The sequence below is a fragment of the Salarias fasciatus genome, assembly GCF_902148845.1.
Source record: "Salarias fasciatus chromosome 7 unlocalized genomic scaffold, fSalaFa1.1 super_scaffold_4, whole genome shotgun sequence".
Taxonomy (NCBI): domain Eukaryota; kingdom Metazoa; phylum Chordata; class Actinopteri; order Blenniiformes; family Blenniidae; genus Salarias; species Salarias fasciatus.
Genome location: NW_021941229.1, coordinates 18,748,484 through 18,768,723, shown reverse-complemented (window position 1 = coordinate 18,768,723; position 20,240 = coordinate 18,748,484). Strand labels below are relative to the sequence as shown.

The window sequence follows — 20,240 nt, the reverse complement described above, 5'->3', positions numbered from 1 at the left end:
ACTGAAACCTTAAATACTTTACTTAGCTTTTTTCCCCTTTTTTTTTCCCCAAAACTTATGAAGCGTTCATGCATAGACGATCATCTCTCCGTTCCTCTCGCTCCCCGCAGGAGAGGAGGCCCTGACTATGTACCTGGCCAAAAACAAGCTGGACAGGAAGCTTGCCAACGCGACGCAGAATGTGGAAGCCCTTCATCAGCTGGCCTCGTCCTACTTCATCGACCGTGACGGCACAATGAGGAAACTGCACGAGATCCAGATTTCAACCAACGCCATCAAGGTCAGTGCACTCCAAAACATGCACATGCAGAAACATCTTTATTGATCCTTGCTAATACTCTTGTTAATAGAAGTCATCGATGTACTGCAGGAGAGGAAAAAAAACAAGTTCAGTATGGACAGATTACACACAATGAACAATAAATTGTGGTGATGTGTGATACCACTGATATATTGACCAATTTTAACTTAGAATCAATTAATGAAGCCTTATTTTCATGAGAATTGTCATGCACATGAATTAAATTAAAATTTCTCAACAGACAATTTATCAAGTGAAAGCATAAAATAATTAAGGTTATGAAAACTGACAATAAAACACTAAAATAGAGGATAAAAAGAAGCATTACAAAGTTCCACTAAGAAAGTTTTTCATGAATTAGGTGAAGCTAAACAGAATGAAGAAAAAAATATTTTATATTAAAAAAACAGAACAAGACGATTTAGTTTTGGAGTCTAAATGAGATAAAATAGATCAAATCTAAAACAATTTAATATGAAGAAATCAAAAACTATTAATGAATAAATGTGCATACCTCTAATTCATTAAAGTCAAGCTGAAGAGGTGTGATTGAAGAGGACTTTGAAGTATTTTGGAGGGATTTTCATATTAATTAGAAGAAAACACAACATGCCAAACAACAGGTGTTTGTGAAAACCTTCCAAAGCAACATTTATGACAGCTCCAAAAATGGCTTATTTTCTAATCTTCCACTGATCTAATTTGTAATGAGGTTACAGGCAACTGGAACGACACGATAAAGGGAATGAAAGCAGATTAGAGGAGGATCCTCACATCCTGTCTCTGGTGCCACTCTGGGTATCGCTGACCTTTTGCTCCTTTGTGACTTTTGTCAACCTCCTAATAGGAGGTTGTTATTAAAAATACAGTCGGTCTTGTGGAAATGAAACATAGTTTGTTCTCCAAAAGAAACCATGACTTTTTTTTTTTTTTTTAATCAGACGAAGAAACACCTTATTTCATTTTCCTCCAGAGACAGATGGCGTGTAATACAAATAAGTGAAATGGAAAAGAAAATGACAAAGGAAATGCATCCCAATGAATATGCATTAGGAAGCTAGAGTTGCAAAGATGATCTCATTTTAATACTGATACTCACTAAATGAACATATTTCAGAGAAGTGCTCACACAGAGGGGTGGATGTGATGAATATAAACCACTGCATCGCATGCAATCTCAGGATGGAGCTCACAAACAAGGGCAGATGGATTCAACACACACTTGCTAACGTGACTAAATGGAAATTCTGTGGTTCCACATGGCGTGGTAAACCAGATTAGAAAAGAGAAAGATATACAGTTTTTTTACCAATAGGTGGTGCAGAGATTAAAGTCGCCGTGAACATTAACACAGTGGAACATTGCCTGATTTATTAATTTATTTCCCCTCTGCTGAACTGAATCCCTTTGTTGTTGTTTTTATTTTTGACCACCCAATGAAAGAAAAAAAGAAAAAAGAAAAGCCAAATGGTATTTGTGCGCAGTGTGAGCATTCCGCCTGTGCCTGCATGCCCACTGTGATTATTCCCAGGCTGGTTCACTCAGGGACACAGAGGAGGAGAAGGGGGGAGCAGTAGGAGCAGCAATTGTAAAATATAAATAACATCAAGCAAAACCAAATGGGCCAGAGTTTAGGAAAATCCCTCTCTTGTGACCATGTTTCAGTAATTAGCCCAAGTGTTCCTTCTTGCTACAGACAGGAGGAGGGAGGCCCTACCAGGATTACAATAGGTTTCCAATAAAAACATAGGAATTAAATCTACATTCACTCTGAACACACTGCTGTTTTGTGCTTTTTGGCAAGTTGTCTTATGTAAATATTGTGCTAACATTAGTCACTGATTCATTTACATTATGGAGGCACTTTGTTCTTTTTTGGATTTGAAAGGTATGGAAACATCACAGCTGGAAAGCCGCCTGCATTCACCAGGAATTAAATAACTGTTTTTGGTATGTCAGTAAATCCTCTTTTAACATTTGGCTTTCTTCTTTTCAAAACCTCAATTACTGCTCTCCATTTCTATATATGTAAAATACAAAAGATGAAGAGCATTTGGAGCTTTTCAAGACAGCTAATGAGGAAAAAAAAAAACCCTAGATTTAACGTATCTCCTTTTCAACTGTGAAAATGATAGGCTAAACATTCTATCAATTATGATGTATTATGAGGAATTTTACGATTTTCAAGCAGTTGCTTCACATCGACTTTACCATATTACTCTGACAATAAGACAGGTTTTTTTTTATCCTCCTGGAAATAGGTCTGAAAAAGCGGGATCATGTTATGTTCAGGGTCCAACATTCATCCTTCAGCAAATATAACACGTCTTTTTAAACAGGGTTGTGGAAATCCAGTCACGAATCATTTCACCATCAAGTAATTGAAGGTAACCACTATAATTCTTTACAAATAAACAATTTGTCTCGAAGGCCCTGCATCCCTTGTCTGGCATGACCTTGCTTTGAGTTTGCAAAACAGAATATAGGCTGTTCCAACAAAGGAGACTAAACAAGACACACATACACACAAAGGAAGACATACATGTGCTGCTCTGTGTCTGGGATGTGTTTTTGTTGAGAGAGAATATCGCCTTAGCTGGGATTGGCTCCAGCCCCCCCGTGACCTTAAGTTGTATAAAGCAGGTATAGAAGATGGATGGATGGATGAAATTCACCTTGATTAGGAAGCCTGCAGAGCAGCGCGTTGGGCGTTTCGCTTCTATTGTGCTCCCGCTATCGCCGTTATTGACCTGGACAACCCAGAGCAATTCAGCATTGATTAGAGACTATGAAGTGCATTGTGGATATGCCAGATATATCACAACACGGGAACACAAAACATGTTCGAAGCTGCACAGCGACAAAATCAATACGCTCACTATGTAAATGCCTATCTCTCCAGTCCGGCCATGATAATATGCAGGAGCGGTGCTCTGCTTTGGAAAGAAACCCACTGAAATTGGTTATTTTGTTGTTTTTCTTTTTTAAACTGTCAAAGATATTTGTGTTTTGTACCACAACGGAGCACATGGAGTAGATGAGATTCTGTGGTTATGTGGTAATAGAGTAAGAACGCCTCGGCCAACAACAACCCAGGTCCAATTGTGTTATCTGCCGCAGTCAAATTTTCACCTACTCCGAGCGAGTTAGCGGGTGTTAATTTCAAGCCCTGCTGATCATAATTATTTAGACTTCTCTGGTTTGTCATGGGTCTGCAATCGCACCATTCTTAGCAGAAAATAGATTGCAGATGTGGGGGGGGGGGAAAAGGCTGCAATAGAGAGAAACTAGAATGCCACCTAATTGTAGAGATTTAGTCCCATCAAAGTGCTTCACCACAATCCTTAGAGCTGCGCTTCAAGCCGAAAGTCCGCCTGGATACGTGTTTTTTTCTTCGCTGCGGAATGAGACGATTTCTGGGCACAGAATTGGACATGACAGTGATGCACCAGGAAAGAGGTTTAATCCAATTAATTACTGAAAGTCTGGTGTGCTTCCTCTGATACTGATGAGTCAGAAACATGCTTTTGATGTGAACATTTTCAAATCTGCTGCTAGTTGACACAGATGATGAGTGGAGCAACAAAAAGGACGGTGTAGGATGAGTAACTGAGCATAAATTGTTAATATAGCAACAACTATACTACAGCTTTCATAGGAATATTGAAACAACAGAACTCGTGATGAGTCTGTTATGAGTGAAGCAATAATGTGTTTTTCTTTTTGGTCCGTTTATGAATCTTATTACATTTATTTAAAGTTGGCAAAATATCCAAAAATATGGATATTTCACAGTTTTCTTTATTCGTTGCACTTTCGGCACCAAATGCGAAAACAACCACACAATAAAATTACTATTATTATTTTTACAGCAAAGCCTTGCTCATTTTAAGAATTTATGAGGAGTTTGGAATGTTTGGAATGATCCTAAGTTGCCGGTAGTGCGATTACTCAGTGTGTACTGTTTGTTCAGCGCAGCAGCAAACACATGTGTCACATAAGGTCAAAATTTCACTCACAAAATATCAAACTGACATTCTTCTGTCTGATATGTGCTTATGTCATTAAAATGTCCAAATCTGTTCTGGAGTTTTAATCGTGTTTTAATCTGTTGTAAGGGTACATATTTCTTACATACAAAGGAATAGGAATAAATTAGTGCCACCTTTTTTGTTTTTGTGTTTTTGTGTCTTTTTTGTTCTCTGTTGTCTGAACTCCACTTGATTGTTTTTAAAGTTGCAATTTTATTCTTGGAGGAAATGACATGGATGAACAAAAACCACAATTAGAAAGAAACTAAAATGAAAATAACGAGAAAAATAGATGTGTCAGTTATTTGTCATTAGATTGATCAGTGGCTTTGAATCATGCTTCCAGTGATGTTGCGCATTTTCCTGAGTGATTGTCAAAGCTTTTAAACTCCATAATTGGACTGAAGATTCGTGATGGAAACAAACACAGTGTCAGTAAACATTTAAGTTTTACTGTTAAAGTGTTTCCAATGAGTCCATTGTGGGATGAAAAGTGAAGGAAGGAGCAAAAACCAGCCAGCAAAACGGTCCAATGAAGGTGATAGTTACAAAGAAAACACAGATTTTTTTTTCCTTTTACTTCCCCTTCACTAAAAGTAATTGCTATTCTACATTTCCCCACTGTTGGCCACAGTTTTTTGTGATATTAGCAGACACAAAGACCCAGGACTGAAATGGAGCAATAATGCTGCAGTGAAAGTTTGTTGCTTCAAAACATCTTTTGTTTAAAACCCTACTTATGATGGCGAGTAGGTAAAACAAAAATTATCTGGCCAGAGCAGCAAATAAGATTTCAAATTGTTGTTTTTATAAATAAAATTAAAGATAGTTTGACAATGTTTTTTCCCCGAAGGCAAAATGAAGATGTTGGGCTGCATGTGGCCCTTGAGGAAAAATGAGTTTGATGACCTTGTTTTAGACTGATTTTCTGCCATCTTCCACTCAGCAAAACGTCAAGGAACTATTTTACATGCTCTACAAATGGCGTCTTCTGCAGAGACTTCTGTCAATAGAAAACGGATATGCTCGGGTTGGCCACCTAAACTCAGTCCATCCAAAATGCTGCGTTGTATTTTCTTTTATCAGTTAATGGTTTGCTCTTGTTAACACTGGAAATAGCGTGAAAATCCTGCAAAACGATCACAGTTATTGCTTTGCACCTGTGCTTGCACAACCGGCCCCCAAACCTCCAGAACCGCTTTCTCCCAAACACCCACCAGTGCTCCACCTCCTCGTCTTCATTCATGGAGCAACCTTCCCAGCTTTTTGTTGTCGTGAGTGACAAGTGGATTAAGGAGCTTTGGCAGATGAGACTCCAGGTAGCAGGAAGTCAAGCATGACAAAATTAAGCAGACCTGACAGTGGCTGCTGAGTCAGTTTCTCAGAGAAAGCCAGGCAGGGGACGTGAAGGGGAGCGAGCCTCCATACAGCTGCGGCGGACTGCTGATCAAAACCGATGGACCTATACCGTATGTCAGGAGGTTAGGCTCCGGCTGAACTCGGGGATAGGTCTGGGAATGGATTTAGTGAGTCTGCGAGTTAGCAAGTTAGTTAATGACATGCAAGATAGCCTTTCTTTACTCTAACAGGTACGGCATCCGCTGAGAGTTGGTAATGAGTTGTTTGAAACGCACGGCGATGTGTCTTGCTCCTCTAACAAGGTAAAATAGCAGCTTAATAGGTTTGCTCTATCAAGTGAAACAAACATTGTTATGGACACAAAGGGCATGAAGGAAGTTGTGTACAGAAGGAATGGAAGCGCGCTTTAGGTTGTTGTTGTTTTCTGTCTTTAGTAGCACAGGGTGTTGGTAACATAAAGGAGTGGAATAGCAATCTTCTGATCAGAAGGCCATTAGTATATATTCACATGTATTATATAATCACTTACTGCTTCTGTTGGACATCAAAACAGCCATGAAGCAGATTTTTAAAATGAGTAATGACGGATGAACTCAAACAGACCAAAGTGACCACTATCTGACTCCCGAGTAACCGATTTAACTTCAGCTGAACTTAATGGGTGAATCAGTCATGAGACTGAACCAGCGAGTGCGAGCAGCTCAGCTAATGTACTACAGCACTATGTGCACATTATCAAGACATCCTAATTACAGAGAGAGAATTAAAAGGAATGCATGAGTTACCTTTGCAAGTGAGTAATTACTTTTATTTTCAATCACTGCCGAAGAAACAAGGACTTTTTGAATAACAAACTGTAATCCGATAATAATTCTCAATATATTGCACAACACTGTTCGCATTATGTTGAATTCATTAAAAAAATAAGGCCTGCAGTCAGATGCACCACTGGGTGTTTGTTCTCAGCTGAATCGTATAGAGAAAATCAATGACATAGGCATTGAGATGAGCCATACAGCATATCAAAATCTTCATAACTTGCCTCTTGTCTTGTCTATAATTAGACCTTCAAACCATATTCTATTCAAATATCCATCTTATTTTTTACTTTATCCACTTTCAAGTTATTAAGGGAGGGGGGCTGCGTCTGACCCCAGCTGACTCTGGGTAAAGACAGCCCAAACCCTGAAGAGGTTGACTGTCCATCAGAGGGAAAACTGAGAGGTGGAGATAATTACATACACTTATTCACAGCGGTGCAGGATTAGGGGTCGCGCACTAACATCAAATGCAAGTTTTAGGACTGGAAGGAAATCGAAGTAGCCACATTTCCACATGCAAATATCAAATGACCTGTAGTTTCACATCCATTAGGTTTCCATTATCCTATGTCCATTTTTTTTAAAATTGTTGGTGAATAAAACATGTATTTTTAATGAATAGTTAGAATTGCTTGTTTTTGTGTTGTATTTTACAGAATGCATGTTTAATGAAGTGAATGCCAAGACTTTTTTAAATATTGTGAGCACTGTTTGATCAGATCAACAAAAGACCTAAACACAAAACTCAAACCAAAAAGCATTTTAGCTTCTTCAGCAAACTAAGACCCCATTTATACATGTCAAGTAGAAAATACATTGTTGAGAAAAGTTTTGCGATCGCACAGAAACGTTTTGAAAACAATGTCCGTTCACACGTAAATGCTGAATGCGGTGTAGTTTTCATGCAGAGTCAATCGTGGGGGGTGACCATCAACAATGGCAAGCACACACACATCCATATGGACAGGCGATAAAGTCAGATTGCTATTACTGACAAGGTTTGTTTATTCTTGTTTACACAGAGACCGAGTTGTGTACAGTCTCCCGCTGGCGTGTAAAGGGATCACCAAAATGCAACAAAAGTTTTCTGTTTTCACTTGAAAATGTGGTGCAAAGGGGGCGTGATATAGCATGAATTAAACACAGACACAAAATAAATTGCTCTTCTGCAACAGCACACCATGCTACCACCTCTAAACTCCTTTGAAATTTCTCTTCCATTTCTTTACTTTTTCATTTATAGTTTTCTACTTACTATTTACAGGCTCTCCTACATGTACATTTTCTCTTGCAGGTTTTCACCTTTTATTAACCTCACCAATAAGATCCACACTTTCACTGGAATTTGCTAAATGAAGCTTCAAAATTAAAGTTAACTTATCACAAGACGTGAATTGGGGTCATTTATATATTGACTTTCCATGATGCAAACATAAAATCTAATTAACTTATCAAACTGACTGACAAAGTAAACTAACACATTAGCATAAATCATCTGAATTAGCATAACCCACAAAGCAGATGTACCCAGAATGCTCAGCTCTGAAGTTTTACTGAAAGAAAATACATTTTCATGTAGTGGGCCAACAGCAGGCGGCTTTCTATTGGACCATGAACACAAGTGGTAACAAGAAAACTTTCTCTCTAACAAAAACACATTCTTCATGTCTCACTTTATAATATCATTTCCCGTTGTTCGAACATACATGTTGTGTGAAGTGTTTTGAGTGTGCTCACAATTTGATCGGTTAGTTAGTTTTGGAAGAATGACATGCTTCCTTTTTAACACCCAATTTGCACAACAACATTTTTAAAACGGAAAACTTTTGTTGTATTTGGAATGTACTTCTGAAATGTCTGAAATGTTACTTCTCCGCCTGCACGTCATGGCCATAGTGAACAGTTCTTCTGCAGAAGCATGAGTTGATGGATGATAACAACAATGGCGGTCTCCGGAGTAGCATACCTCCCTGTCCATATTATCTTGAGACATGATGGTTTTTAGTTTAGCTTTTAGTTGACAAAAACAAGCAACAGTGCCAACTTGTGGTCTGGCATGATAACAACATCCTTTTCAGTGTGTCTGCTGTTTCCATGTAGAAGGACGACGTTTTCAAAATGTTGCCATGTAAAAGTAAAGGTTTTCTGAAGGGAAAACACAAAAGCAATGTGTTTTTAATTGAGCTAACATATAAACAAGGCCTGAATCTTAAATATGTGAAATTATGTTAAAATGTTTAAGACAACAAATGTTTCAGAAGAAACACAAAAGTGCATTTAATGTTTTTAATTTTTTTTAGAATTTTTATGATGCTCTTTAGACCACAGGCTACTGTACTGTATTCTGTTTCTGGCATAAATAAAAGCAGCATAAATGCAGCTTCCAGGTCACGTCGGCTGCAGACAAACAATGATCAGAATGTGCAGAGGAAGCAAAGTCCATCAGAAGGCATGAGATCTATAAACACAGAGAACAAGGGTTTTGCTCCTCCAATATTGATTCAGTATGGCTGTGAGACCTGCTTTGGAGTGCAAACTTAGAATCAGGATGAAAAACACGTGTCGATACAGCAGAAATGCTTCAGACATTTTCCTGCCTGCAAGTTGGACAGGTGGGACGTCAGGTCCGCTGGACTATTTTGTAAAGCAAAGCAAAATTTGACCTTTGAGGAATTTCTTCTTTCCTTCATTCGCCTCACTCACCACCTGTCCAATAGTTTGTCTACATGCACAGAAATTAACCCATAGACACGAAATGTTATTTCTGAATGTACCTAAGTTATTTATAATAATTACCCTCTGTATAATAGTGTATGCTTATTATATTTAGAGCTGTTATTGGCAGATTTGATCATAAAAAATAGAAAAAGAAGGCAATTTCAGGTTTTTATATGATCTCTTAAAATTCAAATTTATGGAAATGGTTGCTCAATAATTAATACACATATGCATGCAGATGGACTAATGCAAACACACTGTAACAGTACAGCATTTGTAGACTCTACATATATTGAAATATGTACATCTTCATAAATACACAGACACACACACACACACACACACACACACACACACACACACACATATATATATATATATATATATATATATATATATATATATATATATGAATATAGAAAACATCTTCTGTTGATTTTATTATAACCAGTAATGTCATGTATTATGACATGTAATAAACTCAGTGGTCAGACCTTTTGAACTTTAAAGTATTTATAATTACTGATGTTTTCTTCGTCTTGGAACATACTGCTGCAGTGGACTAAATTCGCAATATAAATAAGCTGATGTGATTTAACTGCAAAACTCAGCTTTCATTTTTTCCATGCGATGATGCATACTTTATACTTGGCCAAAAGCCTTCTCTAGAGTAGTGTGATTCATCTACGCTCTAAAATCTAATATCTTTTTTGTAGCCTTTAAGTGTTTGTGTATTTGCATTTTATTTTATGGTACAAGCAAATAAAGTAGAATTTAGGATTATTGTTTCAAAAATATGGGGAAATATTTAGCATCTCTTGCTGGAAGAATAAATAAGCATAAATGAAGCTAAATATATATTTAGCATTTAATAAAAGGCAAACCAGACTAAATGGTACTTTAAGGTTTTTTATATCCATGTTCTCAGGAGATCAATTAGAAAAAGGGTTTAAGAAGACAGTAAAGATTTTACTAAAGAAAACACTGCATCAAGCACTGTCGAGGCTCTCCCTTATGTCAGTAACATAATGCAATAGATGATTTGCCAAATCCTGTATATATGGTACAAAAGCCTTGTGATAGAATATAGAATTAGAACAAAACAATAACAATATGCTAAATAATCTAGAGAGAGAGAGTTGCTTGATTCTCCAGGGAAATGAAGAATCACGCCAAGATGGCTGATTGCTGTGCAGATGTCAGAGACAAGCTGGAAGGTGCCCCTTCTCTTCAGCTAAGCTTCCCGAGTGGTCTGCCATCAACGTCCTTTTGGCTCTTTGCCTAAATATCTCGAAACATATTCCTATGATAGATCACATTATCATATAAAGTATATATGAGACCAAATGTATTTTTGGAAAAACATTAACCTGCCCGTTCCAATGCTTTTATTAAATGTTACTAAATCACAAGCACAACTTGGAGTCTGAAATTTGCAACACAACCCTGGAGTGTTGTGCAACCAGTCTTAAAGTACAGTGACCTCTAATGATTTCCTGGAACTAATATGATCCACAGCGAAACCAACATATTTTTACACTAAAAAATGTAGTATTTTTAAAAAAGGAAAATGTATGCGGAGCGTTTCCTAAGCTGTACTTGATTAACTGTGTCATTATCAGCCTACTAATGAGGCGGGAGAACAGTATGTGAACATCAGGACAGCCAGCAGGATATATTACAATCAGTCTTTGACGACATCAGACATCTGTGCAGACGCTAATGCAAAGCTTCCTCATTACAAACACAGTTTCCTCTTTTCTTCATCTATGAGAAATACAAACAATTGTTTGATTGTTATTGGACTCCTACAGGTTGCACACGCTGTGTGAGCTGCAGTGGTTGGAATACTGAAAACATATTATTGAATTGCTGTTACGCATGCATAGAAAATTGGCCCCTGAGAAGCTCTTATTTAATTGTTGAATCAAATTCAGCAAGAGGGAAAGATTCGCATGAGATCAGTTTGACCAGCAGGGGTGGGGGTCTATCTCTGTCTTCTTTGCAGACAATATCACCCTGCTTAATGTTTTTCATATGCACCAGCTTAGCTGAATTCATGAAAGTTCTGTGTGATTAAAAAAATTCCTGGTGACATCCAAAACACTGGCTAAAATCCACACATATTTTCACTTTTATAAAAATGAGCGCAATATCCAGTCTCCTGTCAACGAACCACAGCTGTGTGACAACAAGCAAGAAGTAATTAAAAATTAAATACCATTATGGAAGGTAAGAGGAACAAAGTAATCTTCACTATAATTGTGCTTTTTTTTTTTTTTTTTTTTTTTTAATTCCCCGGTGGGGAATCATAGCAAACGCAAACAAATGTTGCCAGCATGAAAACATACATGTGTACTCGAGTAGCTTTGGAGTACTGCGTCAGCTGGCCTGAGGTTACAGTGTAATGAGGCTGTGCAGTGTGGAGGGTTTCTGCTGTACATTGTTTCTGTCCTTGAAAACACACGCGCACATTGTACATTGTACTTGTGTATGCACACACAGACACACAGGCATACAGATTCTCAGAACTCACTTGTCCAGGCTTCTGATGTATGTGCTGGAAAAACCAAAAAAACAAAATAAACATGATGGTCGCACTTTAGTTTAGATTTATTTCTGAATTTAATTTCAAAGCAAGTTCATTAAAAAAGAGACGACTCAACTCAATGCATCAGAGGGAGTGAAAGTTAAGCTTGTATGATAAGTCATTGCCTGAAAGCACCTTTTTTTTGTCTTGTGGAGTTCAATCTTTGACAAGTCCGAGCGGTTTTAATGGTTCATTTGTAGCCTATGCAGTATCAGGCGGGCGGTTGATTGGTGTATGCACACGTCCGCTGAAAGAGGAGCTTCCTCCCACTGCGAACAATATCACACCTTGCTGATAGAAATAAATGACATATGGCTGTTTGTCTTTGTGTGACTGAACTTGATTGCTGCAAGCTAGGACTCCCATGGGGAGGGAGGGTCATTTAGGAATGAAAATAAGATACCCAATGGAGTGTTTTAATGGAAAGAAAATGTCAATTTTACGAGTGAGTGTCTTCCTGCAGAAACGTGTGATTATGCTGGAAAAAAAAAACTGTGATGAGGATTTGACTGTGTGTACGCGCGCTTGCATGCGATCACGCCCGTGCGCAGATGACAGAGCGGGCCGACTGTGGCGTGTGTACTCCATATTCATCCATGCATGAAGTGTGCAAGTGTGCATTCCTACGAGGGGATGAGGGGAGTGGGGCTATGCTTACTGCATCCCTCACAAGGTCACCTATCCATACAGTTAATGTGGGCAGATTTACACCAGCAATCAATATGCATATTTCCTGATGATGCTGCAGTGCCGTGCGTGCTGTTCCAGCCGCCGTCATGCAATCCTATTTATCGTTTCACGGTCTCGTCATGTGAGCCACGTGTGAGGTAAGAGAAACGTTAACGTGTACACAGCCTGACCCAGATTTCGGTTGACTGCAGGAACCAAGTTTGGAGCAGTTTACATCTAATTTGCATTTGCCACAAGCAAACGCGACAGAATTTATATTCAGCATTGCTTGATTTACAACACTTGAGGGTGACACGGTTATAATTAGACATGCCCCCAAAGTTGATCATTTTTCTCAGTATCACTTAAGTCTAACGAGTACCATGACTTTTTCATTTGAGTCTTCCAGGTGTTTTAATATTCACAGGAAGAGAGTTATAGACGTTCGAGTGAAACGCACAGCTAAACGTGAAAAGACGGTCGTCCCTTCCCTTCAATGTGACTTACAGGAATACTGTAGCCACACGTAATATGATATGAACGAGGCAGGAAAAAAAAAAAAACCGTCCTCGGAGAGCCTCCGTTACCAGGCTTGAGAATTACTGAGGAGCAAGTCTCTTGATTTCTATGGAGCCATAAATAGAAAGTCATTAAGAAAATGGCAGGTGATGGGCAGATTAGGAAGGCTCTGCAGAGGAGATGTGTAATGAAGACAGTTGAACCTTAAAGTATTCCTCCATGTTGCAGCCACCCCTCGCATTGCCTTCATCCTGCGTTTTATCTAGTCTCAGGGAGCTTCAAACCATCTTTTAATTCTCCTTTGGGCTTTCAAGTTAAGATAGAACATAGACACATAGCGTGATGTCAGGTTTCAGACGGCACATGTGTCTCAGTTAGGAAGCGGGAGATCGGAACTCACTTCTTCTGCCCGCCACTACTTACAGGCAAGATGGATATAATGACTGAGCCCCATATGGTGTGATAATATTAATGAATTTAGTTGAAAAGTGGATTATTGCACACCGAGAGAGTCAATATACACTAAAGGCTGACAGCTCGCCAATGTGAATGTGAGAGCTGCAGTTCAAATGTAAAACTAACAATGATTAAGGTTAGGGATCGAAAGGTTTTTGATTTTGATTCATACAATACAAAAATCAATTAAAACTCGAGAGTCCTTTTTTTTTGTGCAATTGTTCATATTTATACAGGCACAGGAATATAATTCACACAAAGTATTTCTGGCAAACTACACTTAATTAAACACTGTTAGTTGAGAATGGATTAAAGTTTGAGCGTTTAAAACTATTATAATATTCATATTATTACTTTTTTAATACAGTTTCTACTTTGGCTCGGGAAACCGAAGCAAACACACTTCTAATAACAAAGCCTTCTCTGCAGTGCTAATTACCAGTGCTCCAGAATATAGAGTCTCTTTTATTTACTCTCCATAAGAGTATTTGCATTGATTAGTGTGAACTGAACTTTGCCTCCAATGTTTGCCGCTGGACATTTTTGTTTGTGTTTAAGACATTTTAAGTCCTAATGGGATTTTTAATTGGTGCTTTCCTCAAAGGCATCTGCATTAGAGAGGTCAGTTACACAAACACAGGGCCATCTGGTAGCAACCACCAGATAAACAAATACAGTATGATAACTGTTACAGGGATCTCATCAAAATAGGTCAGGTAGCCCAGTCCCACATAAGGTCAGAAAAAGTCAAACTGTAAGTAATTTAATAATATTTAGAATGTTGAAGTGCATGTCTTGAGAACATTTTCAAATGCATTTAAGGTCAACATATTTGGCTGCTATGCATATCCGCTCATTATGCATGTAACAGGCAGAGACAAGCATATATAAGGTTCATTTTAATATGAAAAGGAAGAAGCAGTATAAATAAGTCTCACCACTCACAAATGCGCACACACACACACACATATTTTACATCTGGCACAAAAACAGCCTCCTACACACAGCTGATGGACTGCAGCCGCATTGTATGTGTGTCACCGGGATGAATTTTTGCATTTTGAAAATATAAAGAAGTTTGCATAGACAAGATAAACTTAGCTCTGCCGTAGTTGCTGAGGGAATAGTTCATACACAATTGGATGCCTACAGAAACAGAAGAATTTGGTATCTCATGTGCATCATTTCTTATTTACTTGGTTAGATGATTTTCTTGATGGAAGATGACAATTAGAGAGGATGTTCCAGAACTGTGGTTTCTGACTGTGGGCTGTGATACAGTCCGGGCCCAGTGGGATTCCTCTGTTGTGTTCCGCTTGATAATCCAAATCCTCTAAGTCCCCCTCGGCCCACTTCAGTCCTTTGATTGCTCCTTGTATTTTTATTACGTTATACTCCATTTTCATAATCTGGTGCACAGCACTCTTATGCTGTATGCTGGCGAGGAGGAAAAGACAGAGCCTGACAAGTACTGCGCACGGCTTTCCTAAGGTCATTCAGATTACAAGGGTCAGTCTCTAATCCATAAAGCTGGGCATGGTCTGCTCTTAATTTCAAAAGATGATTCTTGGAGAAAAATAACTGCGCGGTAAACAGGCTGCAGACGTCCCGTGTTTGTGTGCGCGCCTTTGTGCGCGACGACTAATCTAAATGTGCTCTCGGCGTGCTCACGCTGTTTCCGCCCACGCCACCTGAGAAGTTGTTTGTAGGTGACAGAGGACAGATATTCACTTTGCTCAGCCACCATGGATCATGCAACGCAACCTTTTGAGGGAGGTAATTCATTCAGCGATAAGCACAACAAAAGGAAGGAAAAAGAGCACCGTCAGCAGCCATCAAGATGGTGGAGTGTGATTGGCAAGTCTAGTTCTGTAATCAATCTGCACACGCACTGTGTGCCAGTCCGTGTGGTGCATTTTAAAGCCTGATGTCTGGCTACAAGATAATACAGAGCGGAGTCTGCTGGGAAGCTGTTGACCAGGTAGATGAGAACAGCAATGACATGATCATTAATGTGTCACAGACAGTTTTCAGTGAAAGATATTGAGCAGACATGCTTGTCTGTGGCAGCAGTGTGTTGTGAGTTGCTTCTGCCATGGGGGGAAAAAAAGAAACGCAAAAAACGTGAAGGTCAGGGGAACACTTTTTTCTTTCCTTTCTTCTCTCTTCAGTTCAATTTTTGATTAGAAATCATGATCCAGAGGGTATTACTTTCTGAAAAACATGCTTAAAACTGAATTTATTCGAATTGTATTGTAAACAAATTGGCATTATAAAGTGAGCTTCAGTGCAAATCTGGGATATATAGAAAGAATTAGCAGACATTTCAGATTAAACCATTGTAAGTAACAAAGAATGCTGCTTCAAATCGGGCCTGCAACGAACACTCACGGCATGGGAGTTCAAGCAGCGTTGGTGGGAAAGGGGATAACAAGGCTCAAGCTCACAGTCTGGATTAAGGATGGGAGAAGGGGGAGGATTTATACTTTCACAGAAACTTCCTGGTTTGTGATGTGAAAACAAAAAGCAGAAATATGGCAACAATACCTAAGATTTAATTACAGTCATGAGCTGAGTGTCATTTATACAAATTATACATACTTTATGAGATATGCGATTATTTATCTGGCTTCCTGTGATGTGAAAAAGTGACTGAACTGCCCAGGATGTGCTCTGCTTTCACCTTCTTATAGCTGGGACCAGATCCAGTGTCACAGCAGTACAGAAGATGCATGAATGGGTGTTTGAATCTTTCATCCGTGGTCTTTTTGAATATGTTATTCTATCTAATCTGGATTGCATTCTAATATCAGGCTCGGGGTATTTATTTATTTTTAATCTAACAACACAGTGATGCTGCACTTACTCAACTGTTTTAATAGCTTGTATAACAAGGTAAACAAACAGACAAGCAAACATCAGCGAGGTGCGGATCGATTAGAAACTTTGTGATGATATGAAGTTCATAAACATAAGAATCATTATTCATTTTCAGTCATGATTTACTTTATTTCACCAGAAGATTGAAATAACTTGCAGATGACACACGCTGGCAGTTATTTCATGCAGAAATAACACAAATATAGATTCAGTTGAGACTGATCAGACATTCGGTAAACGTATAAGTGATTCAGAAATGTAAGCAGCTCTGTCGGGTGCCCTAAGATATTCTAAATTAATGCTGCCAGATTTATTCTCAAGCTTACTGATTAAACAGTAAGATTACTGTATATAGCTCCGCTACCGAGTCGGCCCATGTCTGTCTTTCTATTTTGCACCATCCCACCTCCTCTCATTTGCCGAGCCCACCACCCCTCCCGACAGCCTGATGCCAAGGGTAAGATATACATCTGTCTAATTTCTTGCTTGTCAGCCCACCATCTGGTACAGTATCAACATTAACGGCAGAAAAACTGGGATCCCACTGTCAATCACACACAATGTTGTGTTGTCATGCCTTTCAGCGACGTTGCACTGACTAATATTCATTTTCTGCTGACTACATTTTAACTGCTGCTTGGGTTGTCCTGAATGTGATCTTAACCTGATCTCCCCCTTAGAAAAGTCTCACATTTTAACATACTTACATTGAAAAATCTCACACTTGCTTCAGTCTTGTTTTCATGAAATTAAGATTAGATTGACTTACATTCATTTTTTTCAATCGCTTCAAACTTCAAGTCAAGGTTTAAATTGTGTCCTCGACTTCAAATACAACGATTTATGTTATGAGGGATTGTTTCTTCGTCCCTGCAAGCAGTACAGAACCCATAATGGGAGCAAGGGAGCAGATTTAGAGCCCTCCAACTTTATTGCAGTGTGGACCACATACACACTGATTCACACTCACGCAGGTGTTGAGGAGAGAAGTTACTGAGGCTGCATGTGGTGGTTGACGCTCAGACAAATTCATCTTTCTTGTGATGTCAGGTTCAATGTGACTAAAGATGTGAGGCCCTTTTTCAAGACTTCAACCCCAACTTGGCTCTCAGCTTGTTTTATGGTCTCCTCTAAAACGAGCTGGGCCAGTTTTGTAGTTTTCAAAGAGCTGCTTCCAACAGGTGATGCTCTCGGGGCATTAGGCTTCGACTCCATCCTGAACCTGAGTTCAGTCAGTTCACAGTTATCACTGCATGACAATTAGAATTATATCAAGCTGACTTTATACATGATTTTTTTTTTCATTTGATAGTGCGAATTTGAATTAATTCTTAACTAAAAATGTTAGGTGTGGTAGATTTTTTGCTAAAAATAATTGAATATGGACATAAGGGAGCAAGCCAAATTGATACAGTAAGTTTGATGAAAATAGCTCACAGTGTGAAATATGTTCATCAAACTTACTGTATCCATCAATCAAGTGCCATCTAAATCATTTTTAGACAAACAACGGCCAATTTTTGTCAAAAACTGAATAAAAACTTTGAGAAACTGAACTTAGTGGGCCTGATCTGCTTGAGGTTTGGTCTTTTTGATGTTATTCTCTAATACTTTATATTGTTCTCAAAAATGCCAAAAAAAAAAACCAAACAAACAAAGAAGCAAACACCCCATGATGATCACCCCAGCCCTGTTTGATCTGGAGCAAAGTTCACTTCAGGGACTTTCTGGGAAACACACCTCCGCTTCATTTGGGAATGTGTGAAAGCTTCCTTGAACTCCGATTTAGATCAAACAAGAAGCGCCAGTTTCCTTTGAAAATGTGGGTCTGGGTTCACTTGCAAGTGGACTTTCGAACTGACACAATGAGGTAGACATGCTGTAAAGCGCACTGCATTTTGGGTAGTACACAAATTAAGCCAACGGTGCAAATCTGAAGAAGCAAGTGTCATGTGGACACATCTGGAGTGGGGAGGAAGTGCAGGTTTGCCAGCCGCTGCCTGGCTGCTGGGCGCAACTTTGCTTTAAGTCTGGACCAATCAATGAGTTGGGTTTCTTCTTCATGACGCTTTATTGCCTTTCTGATCAGTGTTGATCATTTTGATCATCATTTTGATCAACAGTGCCCCCAAATGAACAGCTGTTGTAAAAGCAGGATGATGTTCAGGTGGTTTGGTCCGTTTTGACAAATCGCAGTGAAACCGAACCAAACCAAATGAAGTCCCGGACTGTCCCGGTGTGAAAGCAGCTTAATTCTTTCAGATGTCGATCAGAAGGAATATGAAACTTCACACATTTGCGAAGGAGAAACAGTCAGCTCAGAAATGAAAATTTTTTCCAGACTTTATTATAAGATAGTTTCTGTTTACTCTGTTTTAAGTCTTTCATATTTTTTTTCTCAATCTGATAAATTCTCTCATTTAACACAACTGTTTGCACATGGTGGTTCTCATGGAGATCACTTGTAAAATGAGCATGGACAGTCTGCCATGGAGCACAATTTGTTCAGAATCTTAGTACATAATCGCCATGTTTAGCTGAGGCCTAAATAAAGCTGTTACCGGATTCTGTCACGCTGCTCATACATCGGTGAACAAGTGCTGTGTCTTGTCTCAGCAGAACAGGTTGGAACACCAGGCCTTAGTTAACCAGCACTGCTTACTGGAACTTTAAGCATCATTTTTTTTTTAATGGAGGTTAAAAACTAAGCTTTCATTACAGTCATCTGTTTCAGCCCAGTTATTGTAATTAGACCATTTTCTGGAGCTTTGCAGAAAGACTGTTTCTTTGTTAGAAGGCTGGTTCTCCCCACTTAACACAAAACATGAGGGAAATGTTTTGCATCAATTACTGTGATTGCAAGACTGTGACTTTCTAAGAGGACTGAACAACTTGCAGTGTCCCAAAGTAGCCAAAAACCCCTTTATCTCTACTAGAAGTTGAAGTCCCATAAGCGTTATCATCTGCCTAACAACTTTAATTTCATTAGTCTTCATTTTCTGTCAGGAAAGTTTTGTGGTTTAAAAAAAAAAACTGCAAAAGGCAAAACAAACAAAATACTTGAGATCAACATGGGATCCATCTAGTTTCCTCCTTTTTATCCGTCTTTGCTGTGGATGCTTTCATTTTTGCTTCTTGCTGCCCTCTGAAACCACTTTTAAGAACTGCTGGAAGAGGTTAATGACCATAGGCAAAAGGCGTCTCTCTTCTTCTTTTCAAGCACTCCCTCTTCTCTTCAAGGTCTCAGATGTGGAAACTGTATATTTTAAAGTGGGCTCTTCACATCTGAATAGCATCATTATTTCTTTTGACAGTGGTTTCGGGGGGGGCAACAAGAACCACTAGTCGACTCTCACGGCTGTATTGTTTGGAAGAGAACAAGTGCACAGTTCAAAAGAAATCGTCCACTAATTTTTCTCCTCTTGTTAAAATCCCTCTGGAAGAAATGATGTCCTTGCAAAAAAAAAAAAAAAAAAAAAAAAAGCTGAACAAGTCACTTATCAATGCAATAAAACACTGTTGGTTTTGATTCATTGTTTGAAAATACTATTAATACTTCTGACAATTAAATCCACCAATTCTTACCTTATAGGAAATTGTACAGTAATTTTCTTCTGTAGAAATCTATCCCTCATATAAATCTAGTGCAATTTGCATGCTATATATACTCTTTTGTCCTTTACAAAGAGAATCGATCTAATATGTGCTACATTTACATTGATCAGTTATAACATTGTGACCACTCAAAGGTGAAATGAAAAATACCGATTATCTGTTTCTCATGGGACCATGTTTAGTGGGTGGATTATATTAGACATTTTCCTCTCAGAGCTGATGAGTAAGAAGCAGAGAAAATCGACAAGCTTAAGGATTTGAGTGGATTTCAAAAGGGCCAA

At 38.7% G+C, this 20,240-nt stretch overlaps 1 protein-coding gene across 1 annotated transcript in view; it reads left to right on the top strand.

Annotated features, from left to right (window-relative positions):
* Window positions 1-20,240, top strand: part of brinp1 (bone morphogenetic protein/retinoic acid inducible neural-specific 1) — a 124,270-nt gene that overhangs the window by 67,094 nt on the left and 36,936 nt on the right. The window contains exon 4 of the mRNA XM_030085199.1: window positions 111-280. Within this exon, the coding sequence (XP_029941059.1) occupies window positions 111-280 (170 nt within the window). The remainder of the gene's footprint in view (window positions 1-110; window positions 281-20,240) is intronic.